The sequence below is a fragment of the Cnephaeus nilssonii genome (genome assembly GCF_951640355.1).
Source record: "Cnephaeus nilssonii genome assembly, chromosome: 1".
In the NCBI taxonomy this organism is placed as follows: Eukaryota; Metazoa; Chordata; class Mammalia; order Chiroptera; family Vespertilionidae; genus Cnephaeus; species Cnephaeus nilssonii.
The window spans coordinates 117,920,228-117,940,017 of NC_137072.1; the positions used below are offsets into that span (position 1 = coordinate 117,920,228).

The window sequence follows — 19,790 nt, forward strand, 5'->3', positions numbered from 1 at the left end:
AATAAATAATGTGCCCTAACTGGTTTGGCTCAGTGGATAGAGTATCAGCCTGCGGACTGAAGGGTCCCAAGTTCGATTCCAGTCAAGGGCATGTACCTTGGTTGCGGGCACATCCCCAGTAGGGAGTATGCAGGAGACAGCTGATCGATGTTTCTCTCTCATCAATGTTTCTGGCTCTCTATCCCTCTCCCTTCCTCTCTGTAAAAAAAATCAATAAAATATATATTAAAAAAAAAAGAAAATAAATAATGTATAAGTTGTTACTCAACAATAAAAAGACAAACAATTTAGAAATGAACAAATCATCTGAATAGATATTTCTCTGCAGAAAATATACAAATGGTGACCAAGCGCCTGAAAAATTGCTCAACATAGTCTTCAGGGAAACACAAATCAAAACCACAGTGAATACCACTTGACACCCACTGGGACGGCTGTAACCAAAAAGACAGGCAGACAAGTGTTGCCAGGGATGCGGAGAGGTTGGCACCCCGGGCACGGCCGGGAGATGTAATCGGTGCGTCTGTGGAAAACAGTCTGTCAGTTCCTCAGAAAGTTAGCACACAACCCTGCAGTTCCACTCCTAGGTGTAGAGCCAAAGAAATGGAAACATACGCCCAGCCCTGGCTGGTGTGGCTCAGGGGATAGAGCGTCGACCTGCAGACTGACGGGTCAGGATTCAATTCTGCTCAAGGGCGCATGCCCAGGTTGTGGGCTCAATCCCCAGAAGGGGGTGTGCAGGAGGCAGCTGATCAATGATTCTCTCTCATCGATGTTTCTATCTCTCTCTCCCTCTCTAAAATCAATTAAAAAATATTTTTTTAAAAGAAGAAAACACGTCCACCCCCAAACCAAGACAGTGTTCATAGTAGCAAAACCCATAGTAGCCTCAAGCTGGAAACAACTCAAATGCCAATCAAGTGATGAATAGATAAATAAAATGTGGTATGTCCATAAAATGAAATATTATTTGGAAAAAGAAAAAGAAAGGAAGTACTAATACATGCTACAACATGGCTGGACCTTGAAAACATTGTACTCAGGGGGAAAAAACAGGCACAAAAGACCACATACTATGATTCTATTTACATAAAACTAGAGGCCCGATGCACGAAGATTCGTGCAAGAATGGGCCTTCCTTCCCCTGGCTGCTGGCACTGCCTTCGCTCTGGCCCGGAGGCACCTTTCTGCCTTCTCACGCTGCCCAGAGGCCTGGAGCTGCTGGGGTGGTGCGGACTGCCCCTGCCGCCGGTTGCTTGGCGCTTGTGTATGAAAATCAACCCATCATCTTTGTTGGGTTCATTTGCATACTCACTCCTGATTGGCTGGTGGGCATCACGGAGGTACGGTCAATTTGTATGTTTCTCTTTTATTAGTGTAGATGTCCAGAATCGAAGATCCAAAGAGACAGTGAGCAGATTAGCAATTGGGGGGGGCTGAGTCCAGGGGGGTGCTGGAAAGCTGGGGGAAATGGGGCGTGGCTGCTAATGGGCACAGGTTTCTTTGGGGGGCGATGAAATGTTTTAGAATTGCATAGTTATTGTCGGGTGTTTCTCTCTTTTCCACATCCAGCATGGAAAAGGAACGGGTCTAGTTCCTGAGTAGAGGAGCTGGGGATTGAGAAAGAAATAAAAAAAGAAAGAGAGGAGAGAGAGAGAGAGAGAGAGAGAGAGAGAGAGAGGAAGATAGAGAAAAAGAAAAAAGAAAGGGAAAGAAAGAGAAAGAAAGAAAGAGGAAGAAAGAAAGAAAGAAAGAAAGAAAGAAAGAAAGAAAGAAAGAAAGAAAGAAAGAAAGACGCAGAAATAGAAACATAAAGCTGGAAGCCGGGTGGGACGCTGCCTCCTCTGATGGAGGGGCAGGGACCCTGAGCCCATGCCGAGCATTTATTTATATATCCCCAAATACCAGGAAGTATCACCAAAACTTAGGATCAAAGGAGCTTATTTGCATTCTTGAGTAGGCCTGAGCATTCCTGGTGCCTGACTGGATTTACATATCAAAGTCACGACACCTGGGCTGAAATGAAGGCCAAGCTGATAACATGTCCAGCCTTTTTGGGGAAGCATGTTCCCAGGGTGTGGCTCTGCCTATCGCCCTGAGTTCAGCTGACAATAATGAAAGAAATGCCCATGTGTCTTCCCAGGGGGCCCTCTACAGTTATGGTTGCACATATTTGCAAATATACTAAAATCTACTGACCCATACACATTAAATGGGTGAATTGTACGACATGAGAATTCAATCTCAATAAAGCTATTATTTTATTTTTTAATATGTTTTTATTGATTCCAGAGAGAGGAAGGGAGAGGGGGAGAGAAAAACATCAGTGATGAGAGAGAATCATTGATTGGCTGCCTTCTGAGGGCCCCCTACTGGGGATTGAGCCCACAACCCAAGCATGTGCCTGGACAGGGAATTGAACCATGACCTGGTTCATGAGCTGCTACTCAACCACTGAGCCACACCGGCTGGGCTAGAAATATTCTTAAAAAACAGATCCAGCCCTAGCCGGTTTGGTTCAGTGGATAGAGCGTCGGCCTGCAGAACAAAGGGCCCCAGGTTCAATTCCGGTCAAGGGCATGTACCTCGGTTGCAGGCTCCTCCCTGGCCCGGGCCCTGGTTGGGGTGTATGCAGGAGGCAACCAATTGATGTGTTTCTCTCACATCGATGTTTCTCTCTGTCTTTCCCTCTCTCTTGCACTCGCTCTAAAAGATAAATGGAAAAGTATCCTTGGGTGAGGGTTAACAAAATAAAACAAAATAAAAACACAGATCTGATCGGGAAGCCGTTGTCCATGGATACCTCCTGTCCCTGTGTCTGCAGGTCCCGGTCCTCAGAGCAAAGTCATGCACAGCCTCGTGTACCACGTTTGCCTCCAGAAGGTCCGGTCCGGGGGCGACAGGAAAAGGACACCTCTTCCCCTTTCTGGAGGACACTTGCTCACGATCCGGAGTCAAGAGGAGGTTTCTCTCTGTAGAAGGCGGATGGGTGAGTTTCCTAATGTCAGGGTTCACCTTCTGAAACGCCCCCCACTGCAGGCACGGCCACCCGCATACCCCTGGGGACGGAGCCAGAGGGACCAGATGCAGGCGTGGCTGCCCCTGTGAGAACAGCCGCTCTTTGCCTCGGGCCCGGCCTCGTGTGTTCTGGGGACCACGATCAGCGATCTCCCCGCTTGCAATGGAGCGGAATCTCACACCCGTCACAGTTTCTGATGGAACACACTCATCTCACACCAGACACACACACACAGCGGACAGGGTTCCCACACGTGCACCGAAGAATTAGGTGCAAGGTCCTTCCCATTCAGACAGAAGTAGGCAACCATTTCACCCACACATACACGGAAGTCAGAGGCCCATCTCACATCACACGTGCCATTAACCCCGACGGCCTTACACAGCACACCCCAGACACACACTAAGCTACCCACTCACGCCAGACACATGCACAAACAGGGGACCATCAGGACCCGTACAACACCAGGTACCCCTCTCTCCCCTCCTCACTCTCTCACAGACACGTACTCCAGATAGTCCTTAGACCATGCTCATCTCACACGACACACACACACACAAAAGCAAGAAAACCAGCTTTTTCTGAGTTCACAGGCTCAATGGGTCTGAGCAGTAGAGACGGATGGGAGCACAGGGTCCTCGATGGGAGGGGCCAGCAACCTGGGTGCCAGGTACTTGTTGCCACACCTTGGGGTGTATGTGAACCCCCCCCCCGACTGGAGGCAGAGAGAGGAGAGGGGCACCCCCAAGGGCTTCCCTCTGGCAGGGAGCGCAGGCCACAGTGAGCAGGGCGGTCTTCTTCAGACAGCCCCTACACTGTTTCCCGTGGGCATGTCCCGAGCTGGCCTGCTCTCCGGAGAAGGAGGGGGTCACGTGTCTGCTTTGAGGAGCCTGAGAATCCAGATTCCGCCCAGCCCACTCAGCTCCCCGCCTCGGGTGGTGTGAGTGTGGGCTTCCGGCAGCTGCGACCTGGAGGCTGAGCAGGCATGAGTGAAGGCCTGCACTCCTGGAGGGCGGGGTTCCTCTGGAATCAGGTCCGGAAGGTTAGGCAAGGGATGTGGGTGGGGGGGTCACCCGTGAAGAACCTGCCAGGCAGGCCGGTGGGGGGCGAAGGGGGCAGGGAGGGGTGCAAGCAGAAAGGTCACCCGCCCCTACACTGCTATTCTCAGCCACCGCCACGGCGCTCCAGGGTTCAGGTGTGGACACACCTGGGCCTGCCCCCACAGCGCTGACATTCCCTTGACAAGAGCCGATAATAAGCAAAAACAGGTCGGGGCGGACCACCGGGCCGCATGTCTTTCCCGACGTTTCCCTCAGCAGAGGAGGTGTGGCCTTTGCGCCAGGCTTGGCAAAGTGAGGCTCTCCGTTGCTGACTTCCGAGCACACACTGTTTAGGGAAGAAGACACATTCGCCTGAAAAAGCCTCGCCTGGTGCTTGTTTTGGTGCCGAGAGGGGCCTACATTTGGTTAAGTAAAAAGGAGGTGAAGAAATGGAAACCGACTTAGTCATAATGGTGCGTGCTGAATGTTATTTTAAACAAGCCGTTACATATAAACTGAAAAGCACGATGTAGGTGTTTTTCATGTGAAAACCACTGAAAGATGCCACAATGTGCTGGACCCGAAGGTGTGCCCGTGGACCTGGGCTCCGGGGAGGCTTCTGTGAACGGCGTGCGGCCAGGATGCGAAATGTGAACCACTTAGGCGCTTATGGTGAAGACACTGGCCCAGAACTTAAATAAAACAGTTTCACTGGAAGTAGAAAAGGCTATTGCCTCCCAATGAATGTCCTCTCCACAGTGTGTGAGTTTTACAAGTTTTATTTTGCGCAGTGGCTGTAACATTTTACAATCTTTTAAAATCTTTTAAAATCTATTTTCAGCCCTGACCTGTTTGGCTCAGTGGATAGAGCGTCGGCCTGCGGACTGAAAGATCCCGGGTTCGATTCCGGTCAAGGGCATGTACCTTGGTTGTGGGCACATCCCCGGTAGAGGATGTGCAGGAGGCAGCTGATCGATGTTTCTCTCTCATCGATGTTTCTAACTCTCTATCCCTCTCCCTTCTTCTCTGTAAAAAATCAATAAAATATATTTTAAAAAATCTATTTTCATTGATTTCAGAGAGGAAGGAAGAAGGAGATATAGAAACATCCATGATGAGAGGGAATCCCCCTCCTGCACGCCCACACAGGGGATCGAGCCCACAATCTGGGCATGTGCCCTGACCAGAATCGAACCGTGACCTCCTGGTTCATAGATCAATGCTCAGCCACTGAGCATACCAGTCGGGCTGGGCACATTTTTACAACCCTATCAGCAACGCGTGAGTGACCCAGTCACCCATGACCTTGCCACTTGATGTCACTGTTTTTAGTTGAGCCATTCTGAAGGGTGTGTGGTGTCTTACCATGGATTTAATTTGCATTTTCCTAAAGGCTAACAATGTCAGCCACGCCTCACTAGTGCCATCTGCATGTCCTCTTCAGTGACACGTCTCTTCATTCTTCATGTCTTATGCCCATTTTCTTTCTTTTAAAAAAAATATATTTTATTGATTTTTTACAGAGAGGAAGGGAGAGTCAGAAACATCGATCAGCTGCCTCCTGCACACCCCCCACTGGGAATGTGCCCGCAACCAAGGTACATGCCCTTGATCGGAATCGAACCTGGGACCCCCTCAGTCCACAGGCCGACGTTCTATCCACTGAGCCAAACAGGTCAGGGCTGCCCATTTTCTCACTGGACTTTTTTGTTGTTGTTGTTTTTACTGTTGAGTTGTTTTTTAAAAAAAAATAGATTTTTTTTTTTATATTGATTTCAGAGAGGAAGGGAGAGGGAGAGAGCAATAGAAAAATCCATGATGAAAGAGAATCAGTGATGGGCTGCCTGCTGCACGCCCCCCACTGGGGGTCAAGTCCGCAACCTGGGCACCTGCCCTGACCGGAATTGAACCTTCTGCCCTTCATCGGCCGGCCGACTCCATCCACGGAGCCACACCAGCCAGGGCTTTCCCGAGGAGTTTTGAGGCCTCTCGTCTCCTCGAGGCTGCAGTGCTTTGTTGGATGTGTGGTTTGCCAATGTTTCCCCCGAGTCTGTGCCTGCAAACACCCCCTTAGGAATTGTGTTGGACCTCCAGGTCAGCCTGGGAGAACTGATGTTGATGCTCCCCATCCATGAGCATGGTATGCCTCCGTCTTTTAGGTTTTTGTTGTGTCATTTTTAGCATTCAAGTCCTATGTGCATTTTGCTAGCTTCACACACAGGGACCATTTCCTATGAAGTAATGAACTGTGGGAGGCCTGTGTCTAACTTTGGTTCCCACGTCCGCTGGCTCTCGCCTTCTATCCTGCGGCCTTGTTGAGCAGTGAGCTCCACACAAGGGCCCAGGCCTGGGAGGAGGCCCGGAATCTGAGCCAGAGGGGCCCAGGGGGTGGGCCCCACAGCACTCAGCGCACACCAAGCCCACGCATGGCAGCCCCGGGGGCATCAGGTGTCCTCGGAAGTTCCCCTGGGGCAGATGGACTGCGGGTGGGGACACCCCTCCTCGCTGCCTCCAGCCCACAGGCCTCTCAAACAAACAGAAACCACGTCCTCCTCTGCGTGTTTTCTCAGCTGACCTGCAGGCACTGACCCTGCGGGGCAGGCTCAGCCCGCCCTTTCCTGGGCAGCAGGACAGCTCGCCCCGCCTTCCCGCCCCGCCTGGGCCCCGCTGCCGCCGGGTTCCGGCCTCCCTGCAGGGCCGGGCAGGGGAGTCCGGGCTCCTGGCTCGGTGGCGGGGACTCCAGCCCCGACCTGCAGGCGGGCCCGGCGGCTCCCGGGCCTGCTGGGACCTCCGGGGTGGAGGGGGCGCGAGGACCTCTCCACGCCCTTTCAGGAAGCGCCGGGACCTCGGGCGCCCTCTCCCGCACCCACCCTCGTGGGCGTGCCCGCCGCGGGGCCACAGAGGCGGCGCTTGGCCCCCCGGAGGGCGGGGCCGGGTCTCGGTGCTGGTGGCCGACTCTTCCCCGCCGGACCCCCGCAGAGTCGGCTTCACCGCGGCCCCGGCCCCGGCCCCGCGCTCCGGGCCCCTCCTCCAAGGGCGGTCCCGACCCCAGCGCCGCTCCCGCCGCGGGCGATGGCGGGGCCGGCGGGGGACGCGCCGGGGCCCCCCACGTCGCCGACCCTGGGCCAGCTGCGGGGCTACCGCGCCTACGCGCGCCGCTGGGTGTTCCTGCTGGTGGTCAGTCTGCTCAGCTGCTCCAACGCCACGGTAGGGGGCGTCGGGGAGCCGAGGGGAGTTTGGGGGGCACCGGGGGGCGGGGCCTCGGGGCCCCAGACGGGCCCCAGCGCGAAGTCCCTACCGCGGTGCTCGGTGTTCGGGGCGCGCGTGGGCGGGGGTCCTGCCACCACCCGGGGGGCGGGCGGGGGTGCCGGGTGCAGGGTTCTGTGCTCTGTGGTCGTCGGCAGCGGTTCCCCGGGCGGGCGGGTGGGAGCCTGGACCGATAAACGGCCTCTCCCCCTGAGAAACCCCACACGTGGGCCGGGCCTTCCCCCGGCGCCCCTGCTCCCCCACCCCTTCCTCTGCCGCCTGCGCCCTGACGCCCTCCCGGTTTCTGGTTCAGCCTGCCCGCCCTCAGCCCCCCGCTGGGGTCCAGTGACCTCATCGCCTGGCCTAGACTTGTTCCCAGACCAGGGGCTCAGCCAGTTCCTGGGGCCCAGCCCCCGGCCTGCTCCTCCCCCAGACTCACCCTGAGCCCCCAGTTGCTCTCCCCAGAGGCCTGTGCCCCTCTCTCCCCAGCCGGTCTCAGGCAGGCAACTGGGCCTGTGAACTTTTCTCCACCTCTGCCCGGTTGGACACCCCCCCCCCCCCCCCATGTCCCTGAACTTGAGCAGAGGGTGGGGCCTGGAGAAAGAACGGACCCTAGCTAGGCTCTCCGGCTGGTCCAATAACCAGACGACGGAGACAGATCACCAAGATGAGTAACCCCCTTTAACCACGCGTGTGCCTGTGGGAACTCACACTCAGGAGGGTCAGAGACCACAGATCAGTGAGGTCCAGAGGGCTTTCGAGCCAAGGATGGGGCCAGGCGCCTGGGATGTCGGGGGCGGGGGGGGGGGGGGGGCTCACTGCAGGATGGTAATTGTCCAGGGACAGGCGTTCGCCCTGCTCTCCAGCTGATAACTGGACACAAAGCTGATAACCCGACAGGGGACACGGCCGCCACGCCAAGTTCCTCACGGAGGCAGTCTGCCTTCAGCTCCTGCCCGAGGGGCGCGTCTTGGGGAGGCCTGTCCTGAGCCCACACCTGACCCTCCGTGGCCACCTGCGCACAGGCCGGCTGCGGGACTGCCCAGAGGGCTGCCCCTGCTCCCACGCATCTCACCTGGGGTACGACTCCTCGACTCCTCGGCCTCCCACAGACCTGCAGGACTGGTCGGTCGGGCAGCCTGGGGCCTCCATGTCATCCTGTAACTCGAAGCCAAAGAAGCCAAAAAGCAACCGTTGGCAGTGGGAGGGGAGGGTCTGGGCCACAAGCTCTGGGGAGGAGGGAGGTGAGGGTGAGGCCAGCGAGGGGTGGGCTCTGCTTGTCCGGACCGGTCTGGAGAGCATGCCATGTGGCCTCCGCTGGCTCAGGCGGGCAGGAGACAACCAGGCCCGCCCGGGACTCTCTGAACCTAGAGATCCGTCCCCTGCTCTGTCCTTTAAATGAGGAAAGAAAGGCCCGGCTGGCGTGGCTCAGTGGTTGAGTGTTGACCTCTGAACCAGGAGGTCATGGTCAGGGCACATGCTGGGGGCTGCAGGCTTGATCCCCAGTGTGGGGTGTGCGGGAGGCAGCCAATCAATGATTCTCTCTTATCATTGATGTTTCTATCTCTCTCTCTTCCTGCCTCTCTGAAATCAATAACTTTTAAAAAGAGGAAGAAAAGGCAGCTGTTGCAGAACCTCAGCCATGTGAGGGTCTGTGGTCAGCAATCTCAGTCAGGAAGTTGGGTCCCTGCCTGTGGCTCTGGCCCTAGGGTCAGCTCCTGGGTTCTCTCCACGGGAGGACTGTGAGCTTGGGTTTGTGACCCCTCTCCTGGATCATCCCGGCCCACCTCCCTCCTCCCTCCTCCCTCCTGCAGGGCCCCTCCCCCCTCAGGGGCCAGTTGGCTGGTCACCTCCTCCAGGAAGCCCCCCACCCCCATCCCCTCCGGCCGCACTCACTGTTTGCTGGAGGTCTGCTGAGTGGAGTCCCAGCGAGACCTGGTGCCTACAGCGGGAGCGTCTCCTGCTTGGAGGCTCTCCCTCCAAGACACCCCATCTCCTGTGGGGGAGGTGGGGGGCTGGCCTTGGAGAGGCCCCCCACATCGAGGTGTTCCCTGGGACGCAGCGTGCATTCAGGCAGAGGTGCCTTCTCGGCTGTCTTCTATCCCAGCCCAGTACCCCACCACCGTCTCTTCCCCTGGGCCGTCCACAGCTCTTCCCACCCTGCCTCCTTCCCCGTCCACCCGGACATCAAGGGTCGCCCCAAACGTGCTCCCCTTCCCGGCCTGTCCATGCACCGGGGTCCGGGCCGCTGGCTCTGCCATCCCAACGCCTCTGCCAGCTTCCTGGTCCCGCCGTGCCCAGCGCCCGCCTGCCGCACAGCACCTCCCCCGGACAGCACTCGGCCTCTCGTGGCAGGGTTAGTCCGGAAGGCCCATCATCCTGCCGCCCTGGCCCGGCTGTTGGCCCCCTTCTGCCTGCAGGGAGAGCGCTGTCCACAGTCCAGGCGCGCTGTCTGACCCTCCACCTGGCAGCCTTCCTCGGGTGACCAGGAGAAGACCCTGGCCATCACGGGATGGCTGGACACTTACTCAGACTGGCGGCCAGCCCAGGAGGGCGGGGCCGTGGTGCCTGTGGTGCCCGCCCCTGGGCTGACGCCAGCCTGTGCCCTGCAGCTGTGGCTCAGCTTCGCGCCCGTGGCAGACACCATCGCCCAGTACTTCCTCCTGTCCACCGAGCAGGTCAACTGGCTCTCACTGGTCTACCTGGTGGTGGCCATCCCGTCGGGCCTGGCCGCCATCTGGATGCTGGACTCAGTGGGGCTCCGCTGGGCGGTGAGTTAGACCCATCTCAGGGCGGCTGTGGGATGGGGCGGGCCCCAAGGGCTGGGAGGCCATTGCCCCTCCCAGACCAGAGTCCCCAGGCAGAGCTCCTGACCGCTCCCTGCAGACCATCCTGTGTGCGTGGCTGAACTTTGCCGGGAGCGTGCTCCGTAGCCTGCCCTCCATAATGATTTGGACCCAGGCCCCGTTTGCCTTCCTCATGGGTGGCCAGAGCCTCTGTGCCCTGGCCCAGACCCTGGTCATCTTCTCTCCGGCCAAGCTGGCTGCCTTGTGGTTTCCTGAGCACCAGCGGGCCACGGCCAACATGGTTGGCACCATGGGTGAGTTGAGGGGTGAGGCCGACGTCTCCTCTGGCTCAGTGAACGGATCCTGGCCCCTCTGCGCTCCCAGGTCTTGGAGACAGAGGGCTCCCCTGTGGGCTGGGGACACAGACCTGACGTGTGTCTCTGTCCATCCATCCAGCAAACCCCCTGGGCATCCTCCTGGCCAACGTGTTGTCTCCTGCTCTGGTGAAGAAGGAGGATGACGTCCCCATAATGGTGAGGGGGGCTCATGGGGTGCACCCACATACATGTGTATGTGTGTGCTATGCATGCATGTGTATGTTTGTGTGGTGTACGTGCACATGTTTGTATGTGGTGTGTGTATGTGGTGTGCACGCACATGCACGTATATTTGTGTGGTGTGTATATGTTTGTGTGGTGCTCACGTGTGTGTTTGTGTGGTGCATGCACACACACGTGCATTTATGTGGTGCGCACACATATTTGTGTGGTGTGTGCACACATGTGTGTGTTTGTGTGGTACACACATGCACGTTGTGTGTGTGTGTGTGATGTGTGTTTATGTGTGATGTATGCGTGCATGAGTGTTTGGCTCTCGTGTGCACAAGTGTGTCCACACGTCTTTGAGAGTGTGCACCGGCCCCCGGCAGCCACACGGGCAGTGCTCTCAGCGCAGCACTGCCAAAGCTGCGGGTGCAGGGCCGCCGGACGGGCAGGCCCCCCGCCTGGCTCACCCTTGCCCACGCCACCCAGGGAGGTGGGTGAGGTGGCGTGGAGCCCGGGCGGCACGCCCAAGGGGCCGGTGCAGTGCATGTGTCTGCGGGGCCTGCGTGTACCTGCACACACGTGTACCTGCACACACATGTGCTGCGTGCACTCCCCTCCCCAGCTGGGCGTCTACATCATCCCTGCCGGCCTCGCCTGCCTGCTGGCCACCGCCTGCCTCTGGGAGAGCGTGCCCCCCACCCCGCCCTCCGCGGGGGCTGCCCACTCCAACTCGGAGAAGTTCCTGGACGGGCTGAAGCTGGTTGGTTTTGTGGGCCCTGGGGCTGGGGAAGGTCTGGGGCAGGGAGAGGCGGGGGGCGGGGCCGGGGGAGGGGGGCTGGGCCCGTGGGAGCCCCCCCTGTCCTGCTGGGCTCCTGGCTGAGCGGCCCTGCCCTCAGCTCGCGAGGAACAAGGCCTACGCCGTCCTGGCCGTGTGCTTCGGGGGTGGCGTCGGCATCTTCTCCAGCTTCTCGGCCCTCCTGGAGCAGGTCCTCTGCGTGAACGGCTACTCCAACGTGAGTGTCCGCCCTGCCCGGGGTGGGGGCCCACGCAGGACGGGGCTTTGGGAGCCTGTCACCCCGAAGGCTGTTTGCTCTGCGGCTCCCGCGTGTGGCCGCGGAGTGACCTCCCCAGGCCCTGGTTCCACATTTGGGCAGGGACCTCCTGTTGTGGGCACTACTGAGATGTGTGAGTGAGGGGTCCGTGCCAAACACGGTCGCCGGCGGTGGGCTGGGGCCGTGGGGCCGTGGAAGAGGGGACTGTGCGGGTTGGGGTGCGGCCGTGCGAGGGCGTGCACAGCCGGTGGTGCAGGGGCCTCAGCACGGCTCAGGGACCCGCCGTGGGCTCCCCGGGGAGGCGCCTGTCCTGAGGGCGCCTGATGCCGGGGCCCGGCCTCTCCTGCAGGAGTTCGCAGGCCTCTGCGGGGCTCTCTTCATCGTGTTTGGGATCCTGGGGGCGCTGGCTCTCGGCCTGTACGTGGACCGGACCAAGCGCTTCACGGAAGCCATCAAGATCGGCTTCTGTCTGACCTCTTTGGTCTGCGTGGCCTTTGCCCTGGTGAGTGTGCCCGCAGCCGAGCCCACCGCCCGGGGAGAATGGGTGCTCCCGACGTGGGCAGCTGGCAGCCCAACCACAGGCACGTAGGCCCTGCCCGCGGGGCACAGCCTCCTCAGCCCCTGCCCCACTCAGCCAGCCGGAGCCCGTGCGGGCCTGCCGGGCCGGCGTCCGGGGCTGGGGTGTCTGACTGCGCCTCCCACCTGCTTGCCGCCCAGGTGTCCCAGCTGCGGGGACAGACCGTCGCGCTGGCCGCCGTCTGCTCCCTGCTCGGGCTCTTTGGCTTCTCGGTGGCACCCATCGCCATGGAGCTAGCCGTGGAGTGCTCCTTCCCCGTGGGTGAGGGCGCGGCCGCGGGCCTGGTCTTCGTGGTGGGGTGAGTATGTGCAGGCCTGGGCTGGGGCCACCCCGACCGGGGCATCTGGCACTGTGGGGGGCAGGGAGCCGTGTCGGGCGGGGCTGAGGGCCTTGTGGCTGTCCAGGCAGGCCGAGGGGGTGCTCATCATGGTGCTGCTGACCGCCCTGACTGTGCGCCGCTCGGAACCATCCTTCTCCACCTGCCAAAGCGGCCAGGACCCCCTGGACTGGAAGGGTGAGTGTCCCAGCCCACGGGAGCCCCCGTAACGCAGGCGGAGAGGGCAGGGCCTGCGCCTCCACCTGCGCCAGCCCTGGGAACCTCCCTCCACGGGCCCTTTTGCTGGGCACCCACTGGGCAGGGGCAGGATGGGGTCAGAGGGCAACAGGCAGAACCCAGCTCAGCATGATGGGAGCAGCCCTGAGGCCCTTACAAAGCCCAACCTCTGTACCCGGTGTGAGTCGTGTTAACATGAGATCAGGAAGCCCTCGTCGGTGTGGCTCAGTGGATAGAGCGTCGGCCTGCGGACCGAAGGGCCCCAGGTTCAATTCCGGTCAAGGGTACAGGGTGCATGCAGGAAGCAACCAACCGATGTGTTTCTTCTCACATCGATGTTTCTGTCTTCCCCTCTCTCTTCCACTCTCCCTAAAGATCCATGGGAAAATATCCTCAGGTGAGGATTAAAATGAGATCAGGAAAAGAAAAAGAGATGAGAGAGAGGGTGGGAGGCAGAGAGAGAGGAGAGACACAGACAGACAGAGAGACAGAGTGTAGATGGCACAGAGAGGTGGGGTGTTGCACCCGGGCCCCGAGACCGTGCCAGCGACAGCGTCTGTGACCTGCTCTTGGGGCAGGGGGGCTGGGACGGGATCTGACCCTGGTCACCGTGGTCGTGGTCAGTGGGGTCAGCTGGGCTCTGCTGGCTCCATGGCCAGGCCTCAGGCTGGCTGCTGTGTCCCCCCAGTGTCCATGCTGACGATGGCCGGCCTGTGTACCCTCCTGAGCTGCTGCCTGGTACTCCTCTTCCACACCCCCTACCGGCGCCTGCAGGCCGAGGCCCGCTCGAGGCCCTCCCTCCAGGACCTCAGGAGCCCGGCCGTGGACCACGCACCCCTCCAGCAGGCCCTCCCCCCGGCCCCGCTGGGGCACCCCCAGGACCCTGGCAAGGACACTGCAGGGGTGGCTCATTCCTAGAGCCTCCCTGGACGTGCAGGGGCTGAGAGGCAGCCCGTGGAGGGGAGGAGCCGGGAGAGGCGGCCGAGGCTGCGCCCGGGCGGGTCCTGCAGGGGCACGAGGACTGCAGCAGGCACAGTGCAGGTGCAATGTAGGGGGCATGGCTCATGGGGAGCTGGACAGGCTGTGGGCCCTGAGGGCCCCTCGATGTCAGAGTCTGGAGTGCACGGGGGTGGGGAGGGCCTTCCTTGAAGGAGCCCATCCCAGAGCCTCTCTCAGCCTCCATTACCGAGTGACCAGACACCCAGCCTCATGTTGACAGGGGTGGCCTGGGTGCTGATGGGTGGTCCAGGCTGTTCTGGGGGGGGAGCAGATGGAGGGTCCCACAGGCTGATGCCCCCCAGGCAACTCCTGCCCCAGGTGGACACGTCCCCTCCCCACAGACACTTGCAGGCAGGTTGGTGGGTTCAGGTTTATTGAACTGGCCACACCAGTTGGGGTGGGCTGGGGGCACCCCTCACTCCTCCTTCTCCTCCCCATGGGTGAGCACATAGCTCAGCGCCTTGTAGTCCAGGTTGCCTGCAGCGTCGATCTTTGCAAATTGCAACATCTGGTCGACCTGTGGGCAGGGTGGTGGGTGTCAGGCCCTGCGGGAGGGCAGAGCAAGTGGGTCCCAAGGGGTGCTGCCCGAGGGTGGCAGGCCCCCACCTCCAACCTGCTCTGGGCTTGTTTCTGTGCTTGTGGGGATGAGGGGGGCTGGGGCTCAGCCGCTGGGTGTCCCACCCACACCAACCCTCCAGCCTCTCAGGGCCAGGGCCCACCCCCAGCCAAACCCTGGGGTCCCCAGGGCTGTGGGGGAGGGGGGGTGGGGCCGGGGCCAGACCTCCTCTGTAGTCATCTTGTCCGCCTGGGACATGAGCAGCCGCTTGATGCTGAGGACAAGGAGGGAGGCACCAGGTTAGGCTGCTCGGGAGAAAGGGTCAGCCCTGGCCGGTTTGGCTCATGGATAGAGAGTCAGCCTACGGACTAAAGGGCCCTGGGTTCAATCCTGGTCAAGGGCACATGCTGGGGTTGCGGGCTTGATCCCCGTGCAGGAGGCAGTCCATCAGTGATTCCCTCTCATCGTGGATGTTTCTATCTCTCCCTCCCTCTCCCTTCCTCTCTGAAATCAATAAAAATATATTTTACAGAAAGAAATAGTCAGCACCGGACAGCTAGACCGCGAGGGGGGCTGTGATGGGGACAGCGACGGGGGGCCTTGGGAGGCCAATGCCGGGCACCCGGACCAGCCTGTTCCCAGGGCTTGGCCCAGGGAGCCCCAGAGCCACTGCGGGGTGTGTGGGCAGGACTGGTTTACCCTCGGGTGCCTGGAGGACTCGGGACCTTGGGGAAGCGGGTGGGGTGGGGTGGGCTTGGTGCCCTTCAGGCCCTGCGGCCACACTCACTAGTCCTTGTTGATGCTGCCTTTGCCCTCGGGGTCCAGCATCTTGAAGGCGTTCAGGATGGTCTCCTCGGCATCCGTACCTGCCACAGAGGCTCCGGTCCTGCTCCACCCTGGCCCCCCACTCTGCCCTCAGCCCGACGGCCCCGGCCCCTGCTCCCGACAGCCTGAGGCACGGGCAGCTCCTGCCCCGGGGGCTCCTCTCTGGCCCTCACGGCCCGCCGAGGCCCAGAGCCTGGGCGGCACTCAGTGAGGGGACAGGGGCCACCAGTGGCCAGCAGGAGGCAGGGCTGGGCTGAGGGTGGAGCTCCCAGCGGCGGGGGTGGGGTGGGGGGTGGGATAGGGAAGATGTGGGGGCCACACATGTGGGTCCCAGAATGCCGGCTCCTGGCTGTTGCAAGGGATCTGATTTCACGCGTGCAACGTCTGGATTTCTGAATCAACTGCCGCGTTGGCGACGGCCCGAGGCTCACCAGTCAGCTTCTCCCCGAACATGTTGAGGAAGGTGGTGAAGTTGATGGGCCCCGAGGCCTCCTGCAGCATGGCGTCCAGCTCCTCGTCCTTCACATTGGTCTTGCCTGTACAAACACCAGGTCACGGGGCAGCCCCGCCCTTGCTGATGCATGCACTGTCCCCCTGGCAGGTGCCCGTGGGGCTGCCCACCTCCCTTGTCCTCCCGGTGACCCCAGGACAAAGCGGGGAGGGAGGCCAGCAAATGGGGGACTCCTGGCCCAGGCTGGTGGGTGCAGGTTCTGCATGTTAGAGCCCCGAACCCTGAACCCGGGAAGGTGGGCTGCTGAGGAGGGGAGGAGCCCCCATGGAGCGGGAAGGCCTGTGACCTCACCTGGGCACGAGGGGACCCATGGGGAAGGCAGGTGTGTGGGAATCCCTGCAGGTAGACGCAGCCTGCCCTCCCTGGGCTGCGGGCAGGACGCCTCAGGCTGGGAAAAGTGTGTCCCCCGATGGGGAGGGCGGGGAGCAGGACCTGCCTCTAGCTCTCACCCCGTCCTGGGCAGTGGTGTTCCTTCCTGGACCTAGTCCCAGCCCCCCGCCCCCTTGGCTGTCTGCCCCCCTCTGCCCTGTGACCCCTGACAGCCCTTGCAATGCAGAGGTGAAGGCTGAGGGCCTGGGGCTGGGGTGGAGCTCTGCCCGGCACCCACCCAGGGAGGCGTAGGTGTCCTTCAGGTCCTCCTTGTCGATGAAGCCGTCTCGGTTCTGATCCATCAGTGTGAAGGCCTGGAAGGAGGCCGCCCAGTGAGGCCCGGCGCCCACTCTGACTGCCCTGGGCAAGGCCCCCACGGGGTCTCCTGGCCACCTGCGGCCCCTGGGTAGGAGCTGGGGGGGGGGGGAGGGGTTCTCCTACACGAGCAGAGCCTCACCTCCTTGAACTCCTGGATCTGCGTCTGCTCAAAGTTGGAGAAGACGTTGGAGGACGCCCTCTGCGCCCGGAGGGCGCCCCCCTCCTTCTTCTTGGTCTTCCTGCTGGCCTGAGTGAGAACACAGGCTGAGGCTCCGGGCCAGGCCTTGGGGGACTTGATGCAGAGGAATGGCGGACCGGACCGTAGTGGCCGGAGTCTGGGCCCACAGGCTGGGCAACTTCAGGTGCTGGTGAGCCTGGGAGCCCTGAGAAGGCGCACCTTGAACTTGGCCCTGCTCCGTCTGCAGTCCAGCCAGGAGCTGGCTGGGGGTCCAAGGAGCCAGCGGACCGTGCAGGGGCCAGCAGTAGATGGGTTTGTTCTGGGTACCCCGCTACGGCGACAGCCAAGACCCGTCTTCCAGCCCCAGACTGTTACTGGGCAGCCTCAGGGCACAGATCCCCCCAGGCCCAGCCGCCAATACCTGTGCACACACTCACCTTGTGTGCACACCCTCACACCGTCACACTCGAGAGAGCTCGCGTGCACCCCTGCCCGGCTGCCTGCCTGCGCACACTCACCATGCCAGGTCCGCCGGTGCGATGGTCTGTGCCCTCCCTGTCGGGTCGTCCGTCTTAAGCTCCTGCCCACTCCCCCAGGACAGCTCGCACTCTGCCTGTCACTCCCTATAAGGACAGGCTCGGGCCCCCCGGGGACCGGACAACTGCCGAGTGAGCTCCACTGTCAGCAGTGACTCGGATGCCCCCTCCTGCCCCGCCCAGCAGGGCCCCAGCCTCCCAGGCCCCTCGCGACAACTCCCTCCCAGGAGCCCCGCTATCCTGTGCACCTCCCGGTCCCTGGACCTGGACCCAGTGGCTGGTCACCAAGCATCTCCCACATACAGTTCGCGTGCCCTCACTTCCCTGCCTTAGAGGCAGAGAGGTCGCAGGGCCCTAACCCTGGCGCTGGGGCCACCGCTGCCGTCCCCACTTGGGTTCACAGAGGAGATGGAGGGCTAGGTGGGCGGGCTGGGCCAGCACTTACCTGGTCCTCCCACACGCCAGGGCCGTGGGTGCCCGTTAGCATACAGTCAGAGGCTGATGTCCTGGTCCCCAGCGGGGCAGCAGTTGCGGCCCTGGGTGTGCAGGGATGAGGGCATTGCGGGGTCTGTGCAGCCACAACAGCTGGCTGGGTGTTCCTGGCACCGCTCTGAACCCTTGCCCCCGCTGCAGCTGTAGCAGGGCACACGGAGCGAAGGTGGGACCACAGGCACCCCGAGGAACCAGGGGAGGCGCGGCCCACCCGCAGGGATGGGGGGGGGGCTTTCAGGGGCTCTGCCCAGAGGATGTGGGAGACGTGGGCCTGGGCTGCACCTCAAACGGGGGCTCCACGGTCCCCAGCTGGGTGGGGTTGGCTGGGCCTGGAGGGACCCCAGGCCGGGCTGCAGGAGTGGGGAGGGCCACACCCAGGGGGGAGGCATCTGAATTCTGTGCTCACAGGCCCAGCAGGGGAGGCAGTGGGCCAGCAGAGCCCCCCGGGGGCGCTCCTGGGCCGGCCAGGCTCTGAGCACAGCCCTAAAGATAGCCTGCAGGCTGGTTCCCCCGAGAATCTCGGGATCCGGCATGGACAGCTGGCCCTGACAGGTGCAGGGACGCAGCAGGCCATCCTGGTGCCTCGAGCCAGGTGAGACCCCCACCACCCACCCCAGGAAAAAGGCCCTGGCCACGGTGGGTGTAGGGGCTCCAGGGGTCTGCCTTTGGGGGGGGGGGTGCCTGTGTGCCTCTGGGGCACCCCCCACCCAGCGGGAGCGCTGGCGTGTGGCCCCACCTGCTCTCTGCCCCACCTTCACCTCACACTTATTTTTGACTCTGGAAGCAGGAGTTGCTGAGGAGCCTGGTTTATTTTAAAACCAGGGAAGGGTGAAGATGGTTGTCACCTGAGGTCACCGCCCAACTGCTCCGGGGCAAGACGCATGTGCTTGAGTGTGGGCACTCGGTTTATCCTGTACCTTGTGGGGTCCGCGAGCCTCCTCTCTCCCTCCGGGAGCCCTGAGGGTGGAGGCCTGCACCCAGGAGAGGGCCTGTACCACCCCCCCCCCCCCCCCACGCCTCCAGCCTCCCCAGCCCGGGAAAAGCACAGCGACTTTCCAGCCGGGACACCGGGCCAGGACTGCGGAGAAGGCGGCTGAGAGTGCCGGGCCCTGGAAGGGGCCGCTCCCCGCCTCCGTCCCAGATGCACTGATCAGACTTACTCCTGTCTGAGCCTCGTGCCCCGCATTCCCTCCCCTTTGGGTGCAGTTCAGGTCTCTTCCCAAAGCCGGGGCTTGGTGAGGAGTAAGCAGGCCCCCCCCCCCCGCCCCCCCGCTCCCCGCTCCCGTCCCTTCCAAGGCAGCCGGCAGAGCCGACCCTCCTGGGCCCAAGCCCTGGCTCTCAGGGAGCTTCTCCCAAAGGCGCGGGGCGGGGCAGAATGCTCGGGTGGGGAGTCCCCGGGGCGGGCCCCAGCCAGTTGCCATGGGAACCCTGCGCCAGCACGGGGCGGGGGGCCGGGCAGCCCCTTGCACACCTGGGTCTGCCTGGCGGTGTTCCCAGGGGCGCTGCCCACAAAGCTGGGGAAACGGCTGCTCCGAGGGGCGAGGGGGCTCAGCGGGAGGGGAAGGGACCCCGCGGGGGCGGCCGTGGATTCCGCCCAGAGGCCCCTGAGGCCCAGGTTCAGGGGGACCTCGGACTGCAGGTCCCGAGGGCAGGAGCGGGGCGACCCAGGGAGCCGGCCCTGCAGGGGGACTCCTCCCGGGAGCCTGGCCCGGGGTGGTGGGCAGGCACCCGCGCAGGCTGGACGCAGGAAGGGGCCCCGCGGCCACAGTGCGGGGCTCAGCCGCCTGCCCGGGCGGCCGGGGGACGCTGCGTCCCGGACCGCCCAACCCGGCCGCCCAGATTTTCTGGAACGAACATCAGCTCCCAGCGCCCTGCGGTGGAGGAGAGGGGCCCAGGGGCGGCCCGGGGCGGGGCTGGCCGCACTGCGTGGGCCTGACGTAAACTTAACGTTCGGGCCACGGCGCGCGGGCCTCCACGTGCGCTCGCTGAGCCCGGGCGTCCGGGCTGCGAGCTGCTCACTCCCGGGGGCCCGCGCCGTCGCCCGCCCCGCCCACCCGCCGCCATCGCGCACGCGCAGCCCCCGCGCAGCCCGACCTCCTGCGCGCACGGTGACGTCACACGTACGCCCTGCGGCGCGCACCGCTCCCTCCGGCCGCCAAGGGGCGCCGCGCTCGCTTGTCGCCGACGG

General features: G+C 61.9%; 2 protein-coding genes across 11 annotated transcripts; one reads left to right on the forward strand and one right to left on the reverse strand.

Moving 5' to 3' along the window:
* Nucleotides 1-6,725: 6,725 nt before the first annotated feature.
* Nucleotides 6,726-13,748, forward strand: SLC49A3 (solute carrier family 49 member 3). Its single transcript, XM_079775254.1, has 10 exons — nt 6,726-7,266; nt 9,918-10,076; nt 10,192-10,405; nt 10,548-10,624; nt 11,259-11,396; nt 11,533-11,649; nt 12,038-12,190; nt 12,406-12,563; nt 12,670-12,779; nt 13,507-13,748. The coding sequence occupies exons 1-10, from the start codon at nt 7,132-7,134 to the stop codon at nt 13,734-13,736; spliced, it is 1,491 nt and encodes a 496-aa protein (XP_079631380.1). The 5' UTR covers nt 6,726-7,131; the 3' UTR covers nt 13,737-13,748.
* A 450-nt stretch (nt 13,749-14,198) lies between these two features.
* On the reverse strand, nt 14,199-19,744 carry MYL5 (myosin light chain 5). Of its 10 annotated transcripts, none has more exons than XM_079775268.1 (8): nt 18,448-18,619; nt 17,556-17,646; nt 16,536-16,643; nt 16,317-16,392; nt 15,630-15,734; nt 15,161-15,239; nt 14,599-14,647; nt 14,199-14,334 (listed from the first exon to the last, which is right to left on the reverse strand). In XM_079775268.1, the coding sequence occupies exons 1-8, from the start codon at nt 18,483-18,485 to the stop codon at nt 14,233-14,235; spliced, it is 648 nt and encodes a 215-aa protein (XP_079631394.1). In that variant the 5' UTR covers nt 18,486-18,619; the 3' UTR covers nt 14,199-14,232. The 10 variants fall into 10 exon arrangements, with proteins under 10 accessions (XP_079631394.1, XP_079631392.1, XP_079631397.1 ...); XM_079775266.1 differs by lacking the exon at nt 14,199-14,334 and adding an exon at nt 19,074-19,204 and having other exon boundaries at nt 14,478-14,647; nt 18,448-18,573; XM_079775271.1 differs by lacking the exons at nt 14,199-14,334; nt 18,448-18,619 and adding an exon at nt 19,697-19,744 and having other exon boundaries at nt 14,478-14,647.
* Between the last annotated feature and the right edge of the window lie 46 nt (nt 19,745-19,790).

Excerpts from the sequence above, each read along its gene's own strand:
- SLC49A3 (XM_079775254.1), top strand. The coding sequence starts at position 7,132 with ATGGCGGGGCCGGCGGGGGACGCGCCGGGGCCCCCCACGTCGCCGACC. Across the intron at positions 10,077-10,191 it reads CAGTGGGGCTCCGCTGGGCG|ACCATCCTGTGTGCGTGGCT; the intron begins GTGAGTTAGACC and ends CGCTCCCTGCAG. Across the intron at positions 12,191-12,405 it reads TCTGCGTGGCCTTTGCCCTG|GTGTCCCAGCTGCGGGGACA; the intron begins GTGAGTGTGCCC and ends CTTGCCGCCCAG.
- MYL5 (XM_079775266.1), bottom strand. The coding sequence starts at position 18,485 with ATGCGTCTTGCCCCGGAGCAGTTGGGCGGTGACCTCAG. Across the intron at positions 16,644-17,555 it reads CTGGCGTGTGGGAGGACCAG|GCCAGCAGGAAGACCAAGAA; the intron begins GTAAGTGCTGGC and ends GTTCTCACTCAG. Across the intron at positions 15,240-15,629 it reads GTTCGGGGAGAAGCTGACTG|GTACGGATGCCGAGGAGACC; the intron begins GTGAGCCTCGGG and ends CCTCTGTGGCAG.